This window comes from Herpailurus yagouaroundi, unplaced genomic scaffold (genome assembly GCF_014898765.1).
Source record: "Herpailurus yagouaroundi ecotype Mexico unplaced genomic scaffold, PumYag 198, whole genome shotgun sequence".
In the NCBI taxonomy this organism is placed as follows: Eukaryota; Metazoa; Chordata; class Mammalia; order Carnivora; family Felidae; genus Herpailurus; species Herpailurus yagouaroundi.
The window spans coordinates 24,293,403-24,308,963 of NW_024412429.1; the positions used below are offsets into that span (position 1 = coordinate 24,293,403).

The window sequence follows — 15,561 nt, forward strand, 5'->3', positions numbered from 1 at the left end:
CTCTCATATTCTTCAACTACAGGTCTTAATAGGAAATATTTATCGAGGCTAAAAAATGCTGAGGTTAACTGTATCTTATGGTTTGTTGAAAGAGAGTAATTTTAAATCACTAGAAATATGAAATATGTAATTACCTTCTTTAGTTTTTATTGCTGGAGTATAGGTTAATAATGACCAGTCAGAAGTAATACCATTTTGCAGATACTGAATTCAAATGGACGTGAAAACCCAGAGTTTGAATGTTAACAGAATTCCCTTCAGTTGAGCCTTTTCCCTAGAATGCTATTTTTGTACTAAGCATGTGGCTTCTTTATGGGCTTAATTCCATACAGTACTATTTTCAGGAGTAAGTGTATTTCTCTTTTTTCTTACTCTAAGTTAACTAAGGTGTGGTATCTACTTTTTTTAAAAATGTTTTTACTAGAAATTAAATTCCAGAGAATTAGACTTGTTAAATGTAATACTTTTTACGTCAGGAGTTAATTTAAGAACACTAGAGAATATAATGGTATATCGAGAAAATCATAGTTTAAAGAAGACTTTTCTCTTACACATTCAGATTTAAGGACATCCTCTGGTAGAGCCATAAACCACTTCTGAGCATATACTGTTAGAGGTTATGACATTGACACTGATTATGCCACCAGGTTACATTTTAAGTTGTTTTGAAAAAGCACAGAGTGAAAAAAACTCTTCATATTTTAAAGGATTTATTACTGGTATTCTGTAACTCACCATTTTCTACTATCTAGAAGCTCCACAAAAACAGAATAAAAGTAACGAATACAAATTACAAGCTCCACTTAAGCCAACTTTTGGAAAACACAACAAAAATTATATAGATCTAATATTCTAATAAGGTAGTATTATAGAACCTAAAAGAAACCATTTCAGAACAAAAGTGATCATGATAATAATCAAAACGTAATACTTTCAAGGGCAAAAGTTAAAAATGTTAATATTAGAGAAGTCATTGATACTGAAAGAATGTCTAAAAAATAACACTGATTATTTATTAGGCATTTTGATGTACCTAAAATGATACATTTGAAATAGTACTGAAAAAATAAAATGTTTAAAACAAAAAAGGTATTTTCATGGTATATTTAAGAATATATGTATACCATATACAAGAAGTAAAGTGTCTCCAACCAAATGTTTGAACGTAATGAGAACTAGAACATGAGTAAATTTACTACAAATAATGTGTAAAAGGCACCTTAAATGTAATCAGATAATAGAAGTGGTTCAGCTTCAGTTTCCAATTTAATGTAATTACTGAATGTGAAGAAAGTTTCCATCTCTGGCCTTAGGTCCTAAGCTATCCATTCTCCATGGGTGATCTAACATTTTACTTTGGTTTCATCTCTTGCTTTCAGGCTGACAACTCCAAGGTTCTACCTTTAGCCCAGAACCTTCTCCTGCAATCTTTGGAAGAAGATCTGCCACTTGTGACTTCTCCAAGTAGTAATCACATGACTATCTCAGTGTCTTCTCTTAATTTTCCCCACCAAACCTGCTCATGTTGTATTAGTCATTTCTTTGAAAGGCTGGAAACTTAGGGATCATCTTCCATTTCCTCTGTCACTGAAGTATTCTACGTTCTATTGATTACACTTCCTTCTGTTTATCCTCATGGCCAATATCTCACCCAGGCTTTTGTTATTTATAATTTAGGTCATTAATAGCCCTTGAATTCATCTCACAATATGCAGAATTATCCTTCAACTCACTCCCCAAAATGCTCCTCCCCGCAAATACTTACAGTCCAGCCAGTTCTCAACTGGCCTCCCTGCTGCTTTGGAAGATGCTTTTTTCATCCTTTGTTTTTTTGTTTACCTGACTTAATTCAACTTCTCTTTGGAGACTCAATAAGCACAATCTCTTACTATCATGTATTTATTATAACTGCTTATTAAACCTATTGCTCCCCATGAGGACGTAAGCTCTTAAGTAAAGGAGCTAAGCTTCTAAGGAGCTTGTAAGCTCCTAAGTAAAGGACCATGTCTCTTATTTATCTCTGGTACTCCCTGGTATCTATGCCTCGTACTATCCCTGGTACTCAGCATTAGCTGATAAATGACTTTTAAAAAATGACATTAAAACAAATTTAAATGACATTTAAAAAAATTTTCTTCAAAAATGAATGAAAAAAATTACATTTAAAAAATCTAAGTACAAAGGTATATCCTGGGAAGTGGGAGTTCATTCCAATTTTAGGGCTCTACATCATGTCTAAAGCACAGAAGTGTTCCTCATAATGTTGGTACTATGCTCTCAAGAGAATGTTAAATTAACAGTTATGTTGACTGGCTGACGTAGAAATTTTCTTGTAACACTCAGTGGGGAAGACAAATATGTATTAAGTCTTGTTATCTAATATCAAACTGGTTGAAGGAAAAAATGCATCTGCTTAAATGTATAACGAGAGTACAGACTTCAGAATTAGAAAGATTTGGGTTCCAATACTGAGTTTCATTAACTAGTTATTAGAGCTTGAACAGGGATGTGCAGCTACCTTCAGAAACTCTGAGAACTAAATTATATACGTAAAATATTTAGCACAGTGCCTAATACCTAGCAAGTGCCCCGTAAATGATAAAAGTTAACATAAATTATGAAGATACTTTATTAAATGCTATATATTTTATAAAGACTTTACAAACATATATAAACAAAATAGCTCTGCAGAAATTCAGATGAAGGAGAAAATATCACAGACAGGATTCAGGTAAGTAAAGAAAGATGAGTATTTTAGGAGGGAGAAATGGTAAAGTAGGTTGATTCCACATTGTGGTTACTCTTGCTTTGTAGCCTGAGGATGCTGGCTATTTTCCCATGGACGCTTGTTAACAGTAGGCCTGACATAGAACATTCTGGACTACAGTCGATATTAAAGTAGGAAAGGAAGAATGTAAAAAACACAGGACTCCGAGTAGGTGGGCCAAGGCTCAAGTTCTAGTTCTCCTCTGTGAGGTTCTAAGTCCTTAGGCAGGCCCAAACCCCTCAACTTCCTCCTTTGTAAAATAGTAGTAACAATTCCTAAGGGATTTCTGAGGGCTTCAGAAATGTGAAAATAATCTGTAAGCTTTAAGGCACTATATGAATGCAAGGTATTTATTACATAGAATAATTACAAGAAGAATTCTATGTGTAAAAGACTATTTAAAACATTAGATAAGGGGGGAGCCTGGGTGGCTCAGTCGGTTGAGTGTCCGACTTTGGCTCAGGTCATGATCTCACGGTTTGTGGGTTCGAGCCCCACGTCTGGCTCTGTGCTGACAGGTCAGAGCCTGGGGTCTGCTTCAGATTCTGTGTCTCCCTCTCTCTCTGCCCCTCCCCTGCTTGTGCTCTATCTCTCTCTCAAAAATAAACAAACATTAAAAAACACTAAAAACAAAACAAAACAAAACATTAGATTAAGGGCATATCATGAAGAGTGCTTCAGGAATAGATAGCAAGAAATTAACCTGAAATGAAAGCATGAAATGCATGAAAGCTTGCATCTCTAAGATGTGGACTACAAAATCATTTACACAGAGTATTCATATACAAAACCACAGTGTACCTTTCTCACCAAGTGGCATTATAACACTCTAAACAGTCTCCTGAATACTAAATAAATAGAACACAAAGGTTTTCTTTGTCTCCCCCCAACCCCTTTGGTCTTTAAAAGGCAGGTTTAGTGATATATAATTTATATACAGTAAAATTCTTATTTTTTGGGTATACAGTTTTGACGAACTTATATACTATACAACCACATCCCATCATCTCCAAACCTTTCCCATGTTTCTTTGTAGTAAATCCACTCCCTCACTCTAGGTACTCACTTATCTGATTTCTGTCCCTAGAGCACTGCCTTCTCTGGGATGTTATATCAATACAATCATATAGTATTTAGCCTTTTGTATTTGGCTTCTTTCACTTAGCATAATACTTTTGAAATCAGGTGATATGGGCTCTGCTTCAGATTTTCTGTCTTCCTCTCTGCTCCTCCCTCGTTCTTTCTCTCAAAAATAAATAAAAACCTTAAAAAAAAAGAGGATATATATTCCTATGTACTTGTAAATTCATAAAAAATCATATGGAAAGGTACACAAAAAACTGAAAATAATGTTTATTTGGGTTTTAGTAGAATCTGGGCAAATGAGGGATGTGGTGGAAATGAGAAACTCATTTCATATATTTTATATCCTCTATAACTTTTGAACCATGTGAATGTACTATCTTCCCCTCTGCCAAAAAAATCTACCTCAAATAGATATGTAAAAAATAACAGTGTCTTTGTGGTTTGGAAATATTTTATAAATTATAAATGGATTACCTGTTCTAGTTGGAATAAAATCTGATTATAGGTAGGAGAGAGGCAGGCCATTTTGTTGACACAGACATTAGAGCAGTTTGGCCCTAATCTCTCACTGTCCCTAGATTTATGATTTCACACTTAACTTTCACAGATTTTAGAACTAACACGACAAAACTAACACGACAAAAAAAAAGTGTACAGTTTCTTCCAAAAACTTTGAGTAATAATATTTGGAACAATTATGATTCTGCTAAATCATTTTGCTTAGATAAATAAATACATACCATTATCTTCTTCAATTCCAACAGGCCCTGCTTGAGGAGTCTCTCCATTCTTTAAACAGTTATGGATATATGTTGCCTTCCACCTTGCATACTTTCTGTGTTTCACATTCTAGAAGGAATATTTTAGTATTAGACTGCAGTAAATAAGTCAAATGAAAATATACATTTGTGATAACCTACATGGTATTTCTCAGATAAAACCCATTTTTCCATGTTGTATCTCTGCAAGAATATGGCAAAGAATCCCCTTTCCCCACTGGATCCTACCAGCTGTCTGGTGCTTGACAGACCATAAAAAGCTATCTTCCTCAAAACACATGCCTAGTTCCCTTTTATGATTTTCTAATTTTAGAAAAGGTCTGCAATGAAAATATGGGAGTGTCCTTCCAGCAAAACTTGTAACTCTAATGGACAGGGGAGAACTAAGCTAAATGGAATTCTAAAATTAAATGTAAAAGATGGTAACAACAGATTCAACTATTTCCACCAAAGAAGAAAAAATTGATCTGTACAAATCTATGAAAACACATTTATGAAAACAAAAAGAAAAATAAGATGATGCAGTTGTTAAAACAGACACTAGACAGACAGCTAGGCAAATCTGACCTTTTAACTTTTTGACCACCTCCGGATCTCAGTTACCTCAATTCCAAAAAAGGGAAAAGTAATACACCTCATGGAGTTGTTATGAGAACTGAAAATATCGATAAAGAACCTACGAGTTGCCTCCTCTTCTTTCCTGCCTTCAAATTGATGCTTACACACTATAAAATTAAGACAAAAATTTATAAATGTAAAAGCTTTTAGAATTTTGGATGGGTTAGTAATTTTTAGTTTATATTCCAACTGACCTTTATGATAATCATGACTGGAGCTTGTTAGAAATGCAGAATCTTTAAGCACCTCCCAGACCTACTGAATTAGAATCCGGACCATAACAAGATCTCCAGGCGACTTGTATGCGGTTTCATTATGTTGGAAACAATTATAATTTGCCTTTTCAAAGATCCACTGAGTCGCCAATAAATAGAAATACTGCACACAGCACAGATACTTAGTTTTTTATGCAAAATGATCTAGATACTACTACAGGTAAGTATGTAGATACCTAAAAAAAAAGTTAACTCCCAGATTACTGAATTCGTACCATATTTAATTTCCCTTTTCTTATCAAACAATCCTCATATATTCTACTAAAAAGTCTTTTGTACAGGGTTTCCATTTTCTTCCAGGTATGATTATAATTTATTTTACTTCACAAAGACTCTTCAAAAGAAGCATCCACATTTAAAGTTTTCATTTCTTCACAGTTACTCTAGAGAAAAAAGTCTCTATTTCTCTTCTGTTTAGTTCTTATTTTCATCACACAAAAGGTCAGAGTCCCGATAGGACTGGCTCACCTACAGTGTTGAGTCCCGATAGGACTGGCTCACCTACAGTGTTTTCTCATGCTAGTCTCCCTATCTAAGATGGTTTCCTCTTCTGACAAAAGTCTCCTTAGGCTCAGTTCAAATGTTTACTTCCTTATCAGGCTCCCTGAATACCAGCAAGTCAACACATAATTTATCATTTATTCAAGTCAGGCACTATGCTAAGTGCTGGGGATAACGATGAACAAAGTAGGTGTGAACTTTGGAATCCAAAGTGAAAGCTGGGCAATAACTTCCTTTACTACACGTGGCACTTGTACTACCCAAAGTCTGTAATCTTTCCTTCGCCTTTCTCTCTTAGGATTCTGCAATCCCATTATTATAAATATGAGGAAATGGCAATACAAAAGTAAATGGTTTACCCAAGATCACACTATTTTGCAGTGAAGCCAACCACTCGATTCAGGGCTGCCTTAATAAGCTATAATTAGCACAGTGCACTTTGCAACTTAGGAATATATGAAATAAGGGAACACTAGCTTTAAAAGGTCAGCTACTTAATGCATGTTATATAGGTTGTACTTTGGTATATATAAAGAGGACCCCTTTGAAAGAAAATGAATAAATTGCTTAAGAAAGTTTAATTTGCCTTCTTCAGCTTTAACAATAGGACAGATTATTCTTGGCATGAAATAATTTAATGCTAAAGACTGAGTTGGGTTAAGTTGTATTGTGTTAACCTCAGGAGGTTCCTTCATTCCTAATATCATAGTACAAATAGTGTAAATATTTAAACCACATTGGGTGCCTTCATTAGTATGTGAAGTTTAAAAATGTTACGCTAACCTAAGATGGCTTCATTTTAGTATATACATTAAAAAAACATTTCCCCAGAGCAGATAAATCCATACAACAGTTTGTTTTTTATTCTGCACTGTTTTTAAAACACCCCTGCAACCTGGAGCTTATAATATGTAATACAGAAAATTTTGGCAATTGTTAAAACGAATTTGCTTTTTAATTTTATTTTCTTTAAAATAAAGGATGCTAGACATAAAACAATGTTTTAAGAGGAAATTTTCAAGATGTCAATATTTTTGACATCTTTTAACTCTTTTTGGCTAATTAGACATCCTTTCTGGGAAACAGGAATTACAAAAAGAACTTTTACTTTTGTCCTTGGCCTTTAAGTTCCTGTTTTGTTACAGGATTGATGAGAATCACTGACAACTGCAAATTTGGGCCACTAGAGTCAACAGTGGTAAGTAGAATTTCCATTTAATTTTTAAATCATTTGCGCTTGTTACACTGAAGAATGGTTAGCAAATACCAAGCACAGCCTACAGCAGGGGTTCTCAAACCTGGTGCATGTAAGAATCCCATGAAGATACAGTAACAAAACTTCTTAGCCTAAACTATGGGAAATCTTATGAAAACATTCTCTATTAGCATACCAAAAAGCCACTTTGAAAAAGAATGCTCCAATTCTTCCTCTTGGATTTTGGTCTTGAGCCCACCCAGTCAAGTTCTTGCTTTTGTCTAGGTTACAGATTACTTCTCTCTTGGAAAATCCAGAGTTTAGAGGTCATCTTACTTGACTCTATCAGAGTGAAAAGTTGAGCACTTCCTCCTCTTTGCAACCTCCTTTCACTTGGTTTCCGGGTTATCAAGGTCATCTGGTTTTCTTTGCCTGGCAGGGTGCTCCTGATTCTAGCTCCAGGGTGGGGAAGGCCAGAGGCTTCAGTTCTTGCTTGGACTTCTCATCTTCTCTTCTGACACTTTACCTGAAGGATCTCATCTACTCTTATGGCCTTAAGTACCACGTTAGGTGGCCAACTCCCAAATTCGTATCTTCTGCTCAGTTCTGTCTTGTGAAAGTCAGGTCTTATATTCACCGCACATTTCACTTGTATGGCAGATAGTTGAAAACATTCAAAGTTCAACACCAACTTCTGATCTTTTCCTACTAAATTTGTTCCTCCATATGCCAGTAAATGGCAACTCCATTCCTGCAGTTGTTCAAGCCCAAACCACTGGAGTCATTTTTAGTCCTCTATTTCTCTTACAATCTACCAACAAATCTTTTGGAGTCTGTTAGCTCTCTGTTCAAAATATATCCAGAGTCCAGCCACTTCTCAGCATCTACTACTGCAAATTCTGGTCTGAGCCAGTACTACTTCTGGTTTTGATTATTTAGTAATGAACTAATGGGTCTCCCTACTTCCACACTTGACCATTAGAGTGAAAGAAATACTTTAAAAATAGCACTTAAATCCTATCAATTCTCACTGAACTCCTCCTCCCCCAGCCTCACCTCCTATTAATCTCTCTCACTCCAGATTCAGCCAGTCTTCACTGCTACTACCTGAACTTGAACGGACCTCCTTTACTATTTCAAAAGGTTTGTACTTTCTCTTGCCTCTTTCTGAACATCTCTGTATTTCATTCCCTTTATCTTTCAAGGCATTGTTAAATGTTGCTAAATGTGAGGCCATCGCCAACCACCTGTTTTAAATAGACCTTCCTATCTCTACCTTGAGTTTCTCCATGGCACTTGCCATCTGACATACTATGTATTTTATTTATTCATTTTTTCATTGTCTGTCTCCACCAGAGAAATATGATTCCCACAAGGACAGGGATTTTATTCACTGCTGCATTACTTGTGCCTAGAACCATGTTTGATATATAGTAGAGCTTAATAAATATTTGATGAATGATAGGATACTAGATTCTGAAATACATGTTTTTTTAAAATCAAATACCCCAAATGATTTTGAAGGTGGCTGTCTTGGAACTATACTACGAAAAACACTAAACTGGAATGAAACATTTTTCACTAAGGAATAAATGTGAATATTACATTTGAGTATGCAGTTTGACTTGGGCTTGCAAAGAAGGGTCAGTGGTTAGGGTAGAGGGTGTCTGTGAAACTCGCAGAATTATATGCAAAAATGTGATGCACAAATGCATGGGAGAGAATCCATAGCTTTCATAACATTTCAAAGCACTTAATGATACAAAGGAGAGGAATAATCTCTAACTCTGTGGCAATACCACAGATAATATATTTATACTTAGCCCCTCGATGCTCCCAAATATAGTATAGAAACAAGGGCTCTATTAAATTCCCAGGAACACTGGACAAAATACAATGAGAAATGCTTGAAAAACACACATTCAACAAATTTATTACCACAATGACTCAAACATTGAAGTATTTATAATCACAAATTACATGTATAAATATTACATATATTATTAAGATATATTTAACATTTTTATACTTTTATATTTTTCTTTTTTTTTAATGTGTATTTATTTTTGAAGCAGAGAGAGACAGAGCTCAAGTGGGGGAGGGGTAGAGAGAGAGGGAGACACAGATCTGAAGCAGGCTCCAGGCTCTGAGCTGTCAGCACAGAGCCCCATGAGGGGCTTGCACTAACAAGCCGTAAGACCATGACCTGAGCCGAAATTCTGGAGGCTCAACTGACTGAGCCACCCAGGCGCCCCTACTTTTATATTTTTCAAAACAACTAGAATTTTATAAAACTGTACCAAAAAATCATACCCATAATACATAAACATTTAAATTTACATGTACTTACATAAATAAATATACAAAACTATAATACACAAATACTTAAATTTAACTATCCTAGTTTTATATTTGGAATGTACATTCAAATTAGCCCAAAGATTTTCAAAGAAGGTATGATTATTAACTGTTTAATACTTAATCCACTGGGGTAAGAAAGAACCAAAATTATCTTAAAATACATATATATATAGAGAGAGAGAGACACACACACACACACACACACAGCTTTGTGAAATAATTTTTTATACAACTTCACGAAGCTTAGAAGAAAGCTTTACAAGACACTCTCTCATATACCTTTCATTTAGATGCCCCAATTGTTTACATTTTATCAATCCATTAATATACACATATTTATGCATATATCAATATGCAAATTGCTTATTTATATATATGCATTTTTTTTCTGTACCATTTAGGAGTAAGTCAGAAGTCACTGTGCCCCTTACCCTTCCATTGTGCATTTTCTAAGATCAAGGACAATCTTCTACACAATGGTTATCAAAATCAGGACATTTAACACTTATATAAGAATATTCTCTGATCTACAGTTCCAACAAATTCTGTCAATTTTATTAATGTCCTCAGTAGTTATTCCTCTTCTGGGTTTATATCATTTAAGAAGCTTGCATTATTTAGTCGTCATGTGTTTTTAGTCTTTAATCTGGAACCGCCAGCCTTTGTTAGTGTTTGCTTCTCAACCTCAACATTAAAAAACAAAACAAAACAAAACAAAACAGCCTAAGTTGTAAAGCATGTATTTATTAGGATTTGTCTGATATCTCCTTATGATTAGGTTCAGGTTATGCATTTTTAGCAGGATTAGCACTGAAGTGATGTTTGTCTTTTTCACTTCATCTTATTAGAAGGCATATGGTATTGGTTGGTCCCAATACTGGTTGTGTTAGATTTGAGAACTTGGTTAAAGTGATGTCACACAGGTTTCTCCATTGAGACTATTTTCTGCTTTAAAATTAGTACGCAGTTTGAGAGGAGACATTTAAAAACTAACAGAAATACCTCACTCTTCATCAAACTTCCCACCCATTCGTTTTAAACCCGATTATTTCTACCTTTATCATTTTTCTACATTGATTAGAATTCTACTGTAAAAGGCCTTCTCTGTTTTTCCATCATTCATTCATTCATTCATTCATTCATTCATGTATTTCATTGTATGTTTCAGTACAGACCCATTGATTCTTATTTTATTCATTGAGTTATCACTAATATTCTCATTTTGATTCTCAAATTATCCCCAGCATGGACAGTGGAAACCCTTTCCAGTTGGTTTCTGGATCCTTTTGACATGTTCCCAAGATCATATAAACATTTTATTTTCTAGCACAAGACAAAGGACCAGCTTCATCTAGTGTCTTCCCTGACCCAGTCCTAGATTCAGCCTTTCTATAAGAGTCCTGGTTCCTTTTGGGGCGCCTGGGTGGCACAGTCGGTTAAGCGTCCGACTTCAGCCAGGTCACGATCTCACGGTCCGTGAGTTCGAGCCCCGCGTCAGGCTCTGGGCTGATGGCTCAGAGCCTGGAGCCTGTTTCCGATTCTGTGTCTCCCTCTCTCTCTGCCCCTCCCCCGTTCATGCTCTGTCTCTCTCTGTCCCAAAAATAAATAAAAAACGTTGAGAAAAAAAAATTAAAAAAAGAGTCCTGGTTCCTTTTATAGATGAACAGTATTTAGAACCCCAAATCAGACACTGGGGTACTCTCATTGCTATTGGTGCATCATTGCTTCTAGGTCCCTTATAAGAACTATATTTCATGTGCATGCATACACACATCTATGTATATATGATATGTGTATATACACAAATACATATATTATACATACATTTATAGTATATATACTACCTATACTACTACACAATTACTATACTACATGTATCCATTTTGCTCTATTTATCTAATATATTTAATAAGCACAAATAATATGGACATCTCCAATTCCAACCCAACAGCATAACACAATCTGGTCTTCTCTCATCCTATTGTAACTTCTTTCCCCAGAAGTGAGAAAACTGGCTCTCTCAATGTATTTCTACTCCTATGCTCCATCCTAGATTACAGAATAAGCAATTTCGGAATTGCCAACCTAATACCATTAAGAAAAACCAAACCTATAAATAATAGTTCAATATTTAACTTTTTTTTGCAGTAATAGTGATACACCTTGAGATGCATAAATCTTGTATATGAGTTTTGACAAATAGATATACCTATATAAAACATACTCCTATCAAAATAGAATACTTCTAGTTCCCCAGAAGTTTCCTTTATATCTCTTTCCAGATCAATTTGCCCTTGCACACACATACACAGACACAAACCCTAACTTTTTCACTAGAATAAATTTGTATATTGTACTACTTTATATGAAAGGAATCACAGTTTGCATTCTTTTGAGTCTTCTTTTGCTCAGCATAATCTTTTTAAGATCCATCCGTGTTGCAGGGTATATCGGCAGTACCTTTTTACATCTCAGTAACAGCTGAGATCAATTCATAGGTTGGTAGGCATCTGGGATCTTTCCAGCTTTGGGCTATTATGAATAAAGTTCCTATGAGCTCTCTTGAACAAGTCTTTTTCTGGACATAAGTTTTCATTTCTCTTGGATAAATACCAAGGAGGAATTGCTGGGTAAAAGGGTAGGTGTATATTTAACTTCATAAAAATATGCCAAATCTTTTCCCAAAGTGGTTATAACATTTATCATGTTCACCAAGCAATGTATGAAAGCTCTTATTTTTTCTACATTCTAACCAATATTTGGCCAGTCTTTATTAATTTTACTGTTTTTAAACTACTCATTCTAATGATAACTGGGGGTGTTAATATCTGAAACTGTGATTATGAATTTTTCTATATTTTTATTTCTATTAATGTTTGTTTTATGTAGATTACAACTTAGTATGTACACATCTATAATACCTTGTTGATGAACTGAACCCTTTATTGTTATAAAACGTCCCATTTTACCTCTACTAACACATCTTCTTAAAGTTTGCTTTGTCTAATATTAATATTTCACCAGGAATTTTGTTTATTTAGTATTGGCATTCAGTATTTTTTCTGTCCTTTCATTTTCAAAATATGTTTCTGTACTTAAAAAGTGTCTCTTGTAAACAGTATAAAATTATAGCTTGCTCTTTTATATAGTTTGACAGTCTCTACTTTTAGAGTGTTAGTCCATTTACATTTACAGTATGTATTGATATAGCCATATTTAGGCCTAAAATTTGCTAAATTGTCTTATATTACTCCCACCTGTTTTTACTTTCCTCTCTTCCCTTTATCTGCCTTCTTTTGGGTTTACCAAATATGTATATATAGTTATAATAATTTTTTACTTAAATAGGCATAGATCTTTTAAAGAAATGAAGGAAGAGAAAAAATATATAGTCTTTTAAATATATTTATTTACATATTATGTCCAGTGTACTTCATTCCTTCCTGGAAATCCAAGCTGCCATCTGGTATCATTTTCCTTCAGGCCAAAGAAACTTTCTTTCTGCTGTTCTTTACTTCTTTACAGCAGATTTGCTAGCAGTGAGTTAACCTGCCTGAAAATGTCCTTTATTTTACCTTCATTTTTTGAAGGATAGCTTTGCTCTAATCAGAATTCTACACTGACAGGGTTTTTTTCCTTGCTTTTTCTTCCTTTTTCCTTTCAGTGCTTTAAATATGTGAATTTCATTATCTTTTTGCCACTACTTTTTCAAAAAATGAGAAGTCAACTATCCTTCAATGCACTGTTACCTTCAAAGCACATTATCCCTTGTACAATGTATTATTTCCCAAGATCACTCTCTCAAGATTTTCCCTTCCATCACTGAACTTCACTGGTTTGACCAAAATGTTCTCAGGTATGGTTTTCTTTGTATTTATTTTACTTAGGGTTCACTGACTTTGTTGGATTCATTTTAGAAAATCTATGGTCATTTATTTCTATAAATATTTTTTTCTTCTATATTTTCTTTCTACTCTCTTTCTTGGGACTCCAACTGCACATGATGGGTCTCCAAACATAGTGGTAATGATATATAATGCCTACTTGTTTCTGTATAATAAGTATTTCTGTATAATAAGGCATAAATTCATCTTAAGTAAATACATAAGATTGAGCAATTTAGGATAGTTTGCATTAAAACTGCCATGTATTTGCTGATGCCCTTTATAAATATAGTACAGTACATTATCCATCCAGGAGTGAAAGCAAAAACTAATGTTTTTTAAGCATCTACTATATGCTAGGCACTTTGCTAAAGGCTTTACATGCAGTTTTTCATTTGAAGTCTAGAAAAACTTGAAAGAATAACTATTATAATTTTCTTCACCTTACAAACATAGGAACAGGCTTATATAAATCAAATAACTTACCAAAGTAACACAGTGATGAAGTGCGTATGGAATTCTGAAGCCAATGCCTGTAGCATTCTTAGTCACATTGTACTAACACTACATGCAAACATACTCCATTCATTCACAATTAAATGAATATGAGGTGCACACACTTCTTGGCAATTATTACACAGAAACAAATACAAAATATATGGAATTCCTACTCTAGTAAGAGACACTACCCTCATATTTTTGTTTGTTATTATAATTGCTGGGACCTTCAGTGTACATACAGTAAAAGTATAAAAACCTAAGGTATGGTGTATGTACTGAACACATGCTTTTGTAATTAGATAAATTACTCCTGATCCACCATGGTTTCTAGGTTAGCAACAAGATGTTGCTTAATTTAGAACCTTCTAGTGCAAATGGATACTTTAGACAGATGATCTCCTTCCCAGCCTGCTATTCATATATATAATCACTGCGGTAAGGTTGCAAAGCTCTGTTTTCTGAGCAGGGAGACTCAGATCAGGATATAAACAGGATTCTCTGGGGGCTTCAAGAGAAGCCAATGATCAGTGCCAATCAAAAGACACCCAGTACGGGTGTGCAAACTGTTTACCAGTTTGTGACAAGATAGTACAGAAATTCGGAGTATTTAGGAAACTTATAACAAATTAGGCTTGTACTTTATATGTCTTCTTAAAAATTTTTTTGTTTTTAATTTTTATTTTAGAGAGAGAGAGAGCTTGTGACTGGGGGAGAAGGGCAGAAGGAGAGAAAAAGAGAATCTCAAGCAGGCACCGTGCTCTGCTCAGCGTGGAGCCCAATGTGGGGCTCAAGCCCAGGATCCTGGGATCATGACCTGAGTCAAAATCAAGAGCCCGATGCTCAACTGACTGAGCCATTCAGGTGCCCCTTACACATCTTTTTTAAATTTCACCTTTCTAGTAATTCAATTATTACTTGTATTTTACGAAACTATCAGTCTGCAACATAATGGAAAGTAAAAAAAAAAAAAAAAAAAAAAAAAAAAAGGCTGGATGTTCATCAGGGTTTGAGAATACTGTTCCGGGCCACAGCATCTGGGGACAAAGTACTTATATTTTTCTGACTGGTGTTCTTACTGTAATTCGGAGTCGTAAAAGGTGAAATAAGGTTAATCTAAATTGTGTACGCACAGTGCCAGGCAAGTGGCGGGAGTGGAATCTCTTCCCTGTACTTTATCATTACTACACCATATATCCTCATAATTAGTTAGTTTGCTTCTCTTTTCAAATTAGAACACAAGCTCCGTGAGGGCAAGAAAACATGCCATATTCATTTGAGTCCCCCCCAAATTAGCAGAAACTCAATAGATAAGAATAGTATTTTTACCTTTTACCTGCGATTTTTATTTTCTTCCTAAACTGCAGTATTAAACCTAAACCAAAGACCATGAAGGAAAAAGGGCAAAATGCTGTCTGCTCCTCAACACTGCAAGAAGTGAAACAAATCTAAAATACAATAGAAGTCTATCAACAATACTGGTCATGAACAGACTGCACAAGATACCATAGAAGGAAAATAAAGTATTTATGTTTTAAACATCCCTTGCTTTAAAATACAAAATTAAAAATTTTAATATATATTCTGGTGATTCTAT

General features: G+C 34.7%; 1 protein-coding gene across 2 annotated transcripts in view; it reads right to left on the reverse strand.

Moving 5' to 3' along the window:
- Positions 1-15,561, reverse strand: part of VTA1 (vesicle trafficking 1) — a 69,666-nt gene that overhangs the window by 22,517 nt on the left and 31,588 nt on the right. For both annotated transcript variants that reach the window (XM_040449022.1, XM_040449021.1), the window contains exon 5: positions 4,594-4,702. In XM_040449022.1, coding sequence (XP_040304956.1) covers positions 4,594-4,702 — 109 coding nt within the window. The remainder of the gene's footprint in view (positions 1-4,593; positions 4,703-15,561) is intronic.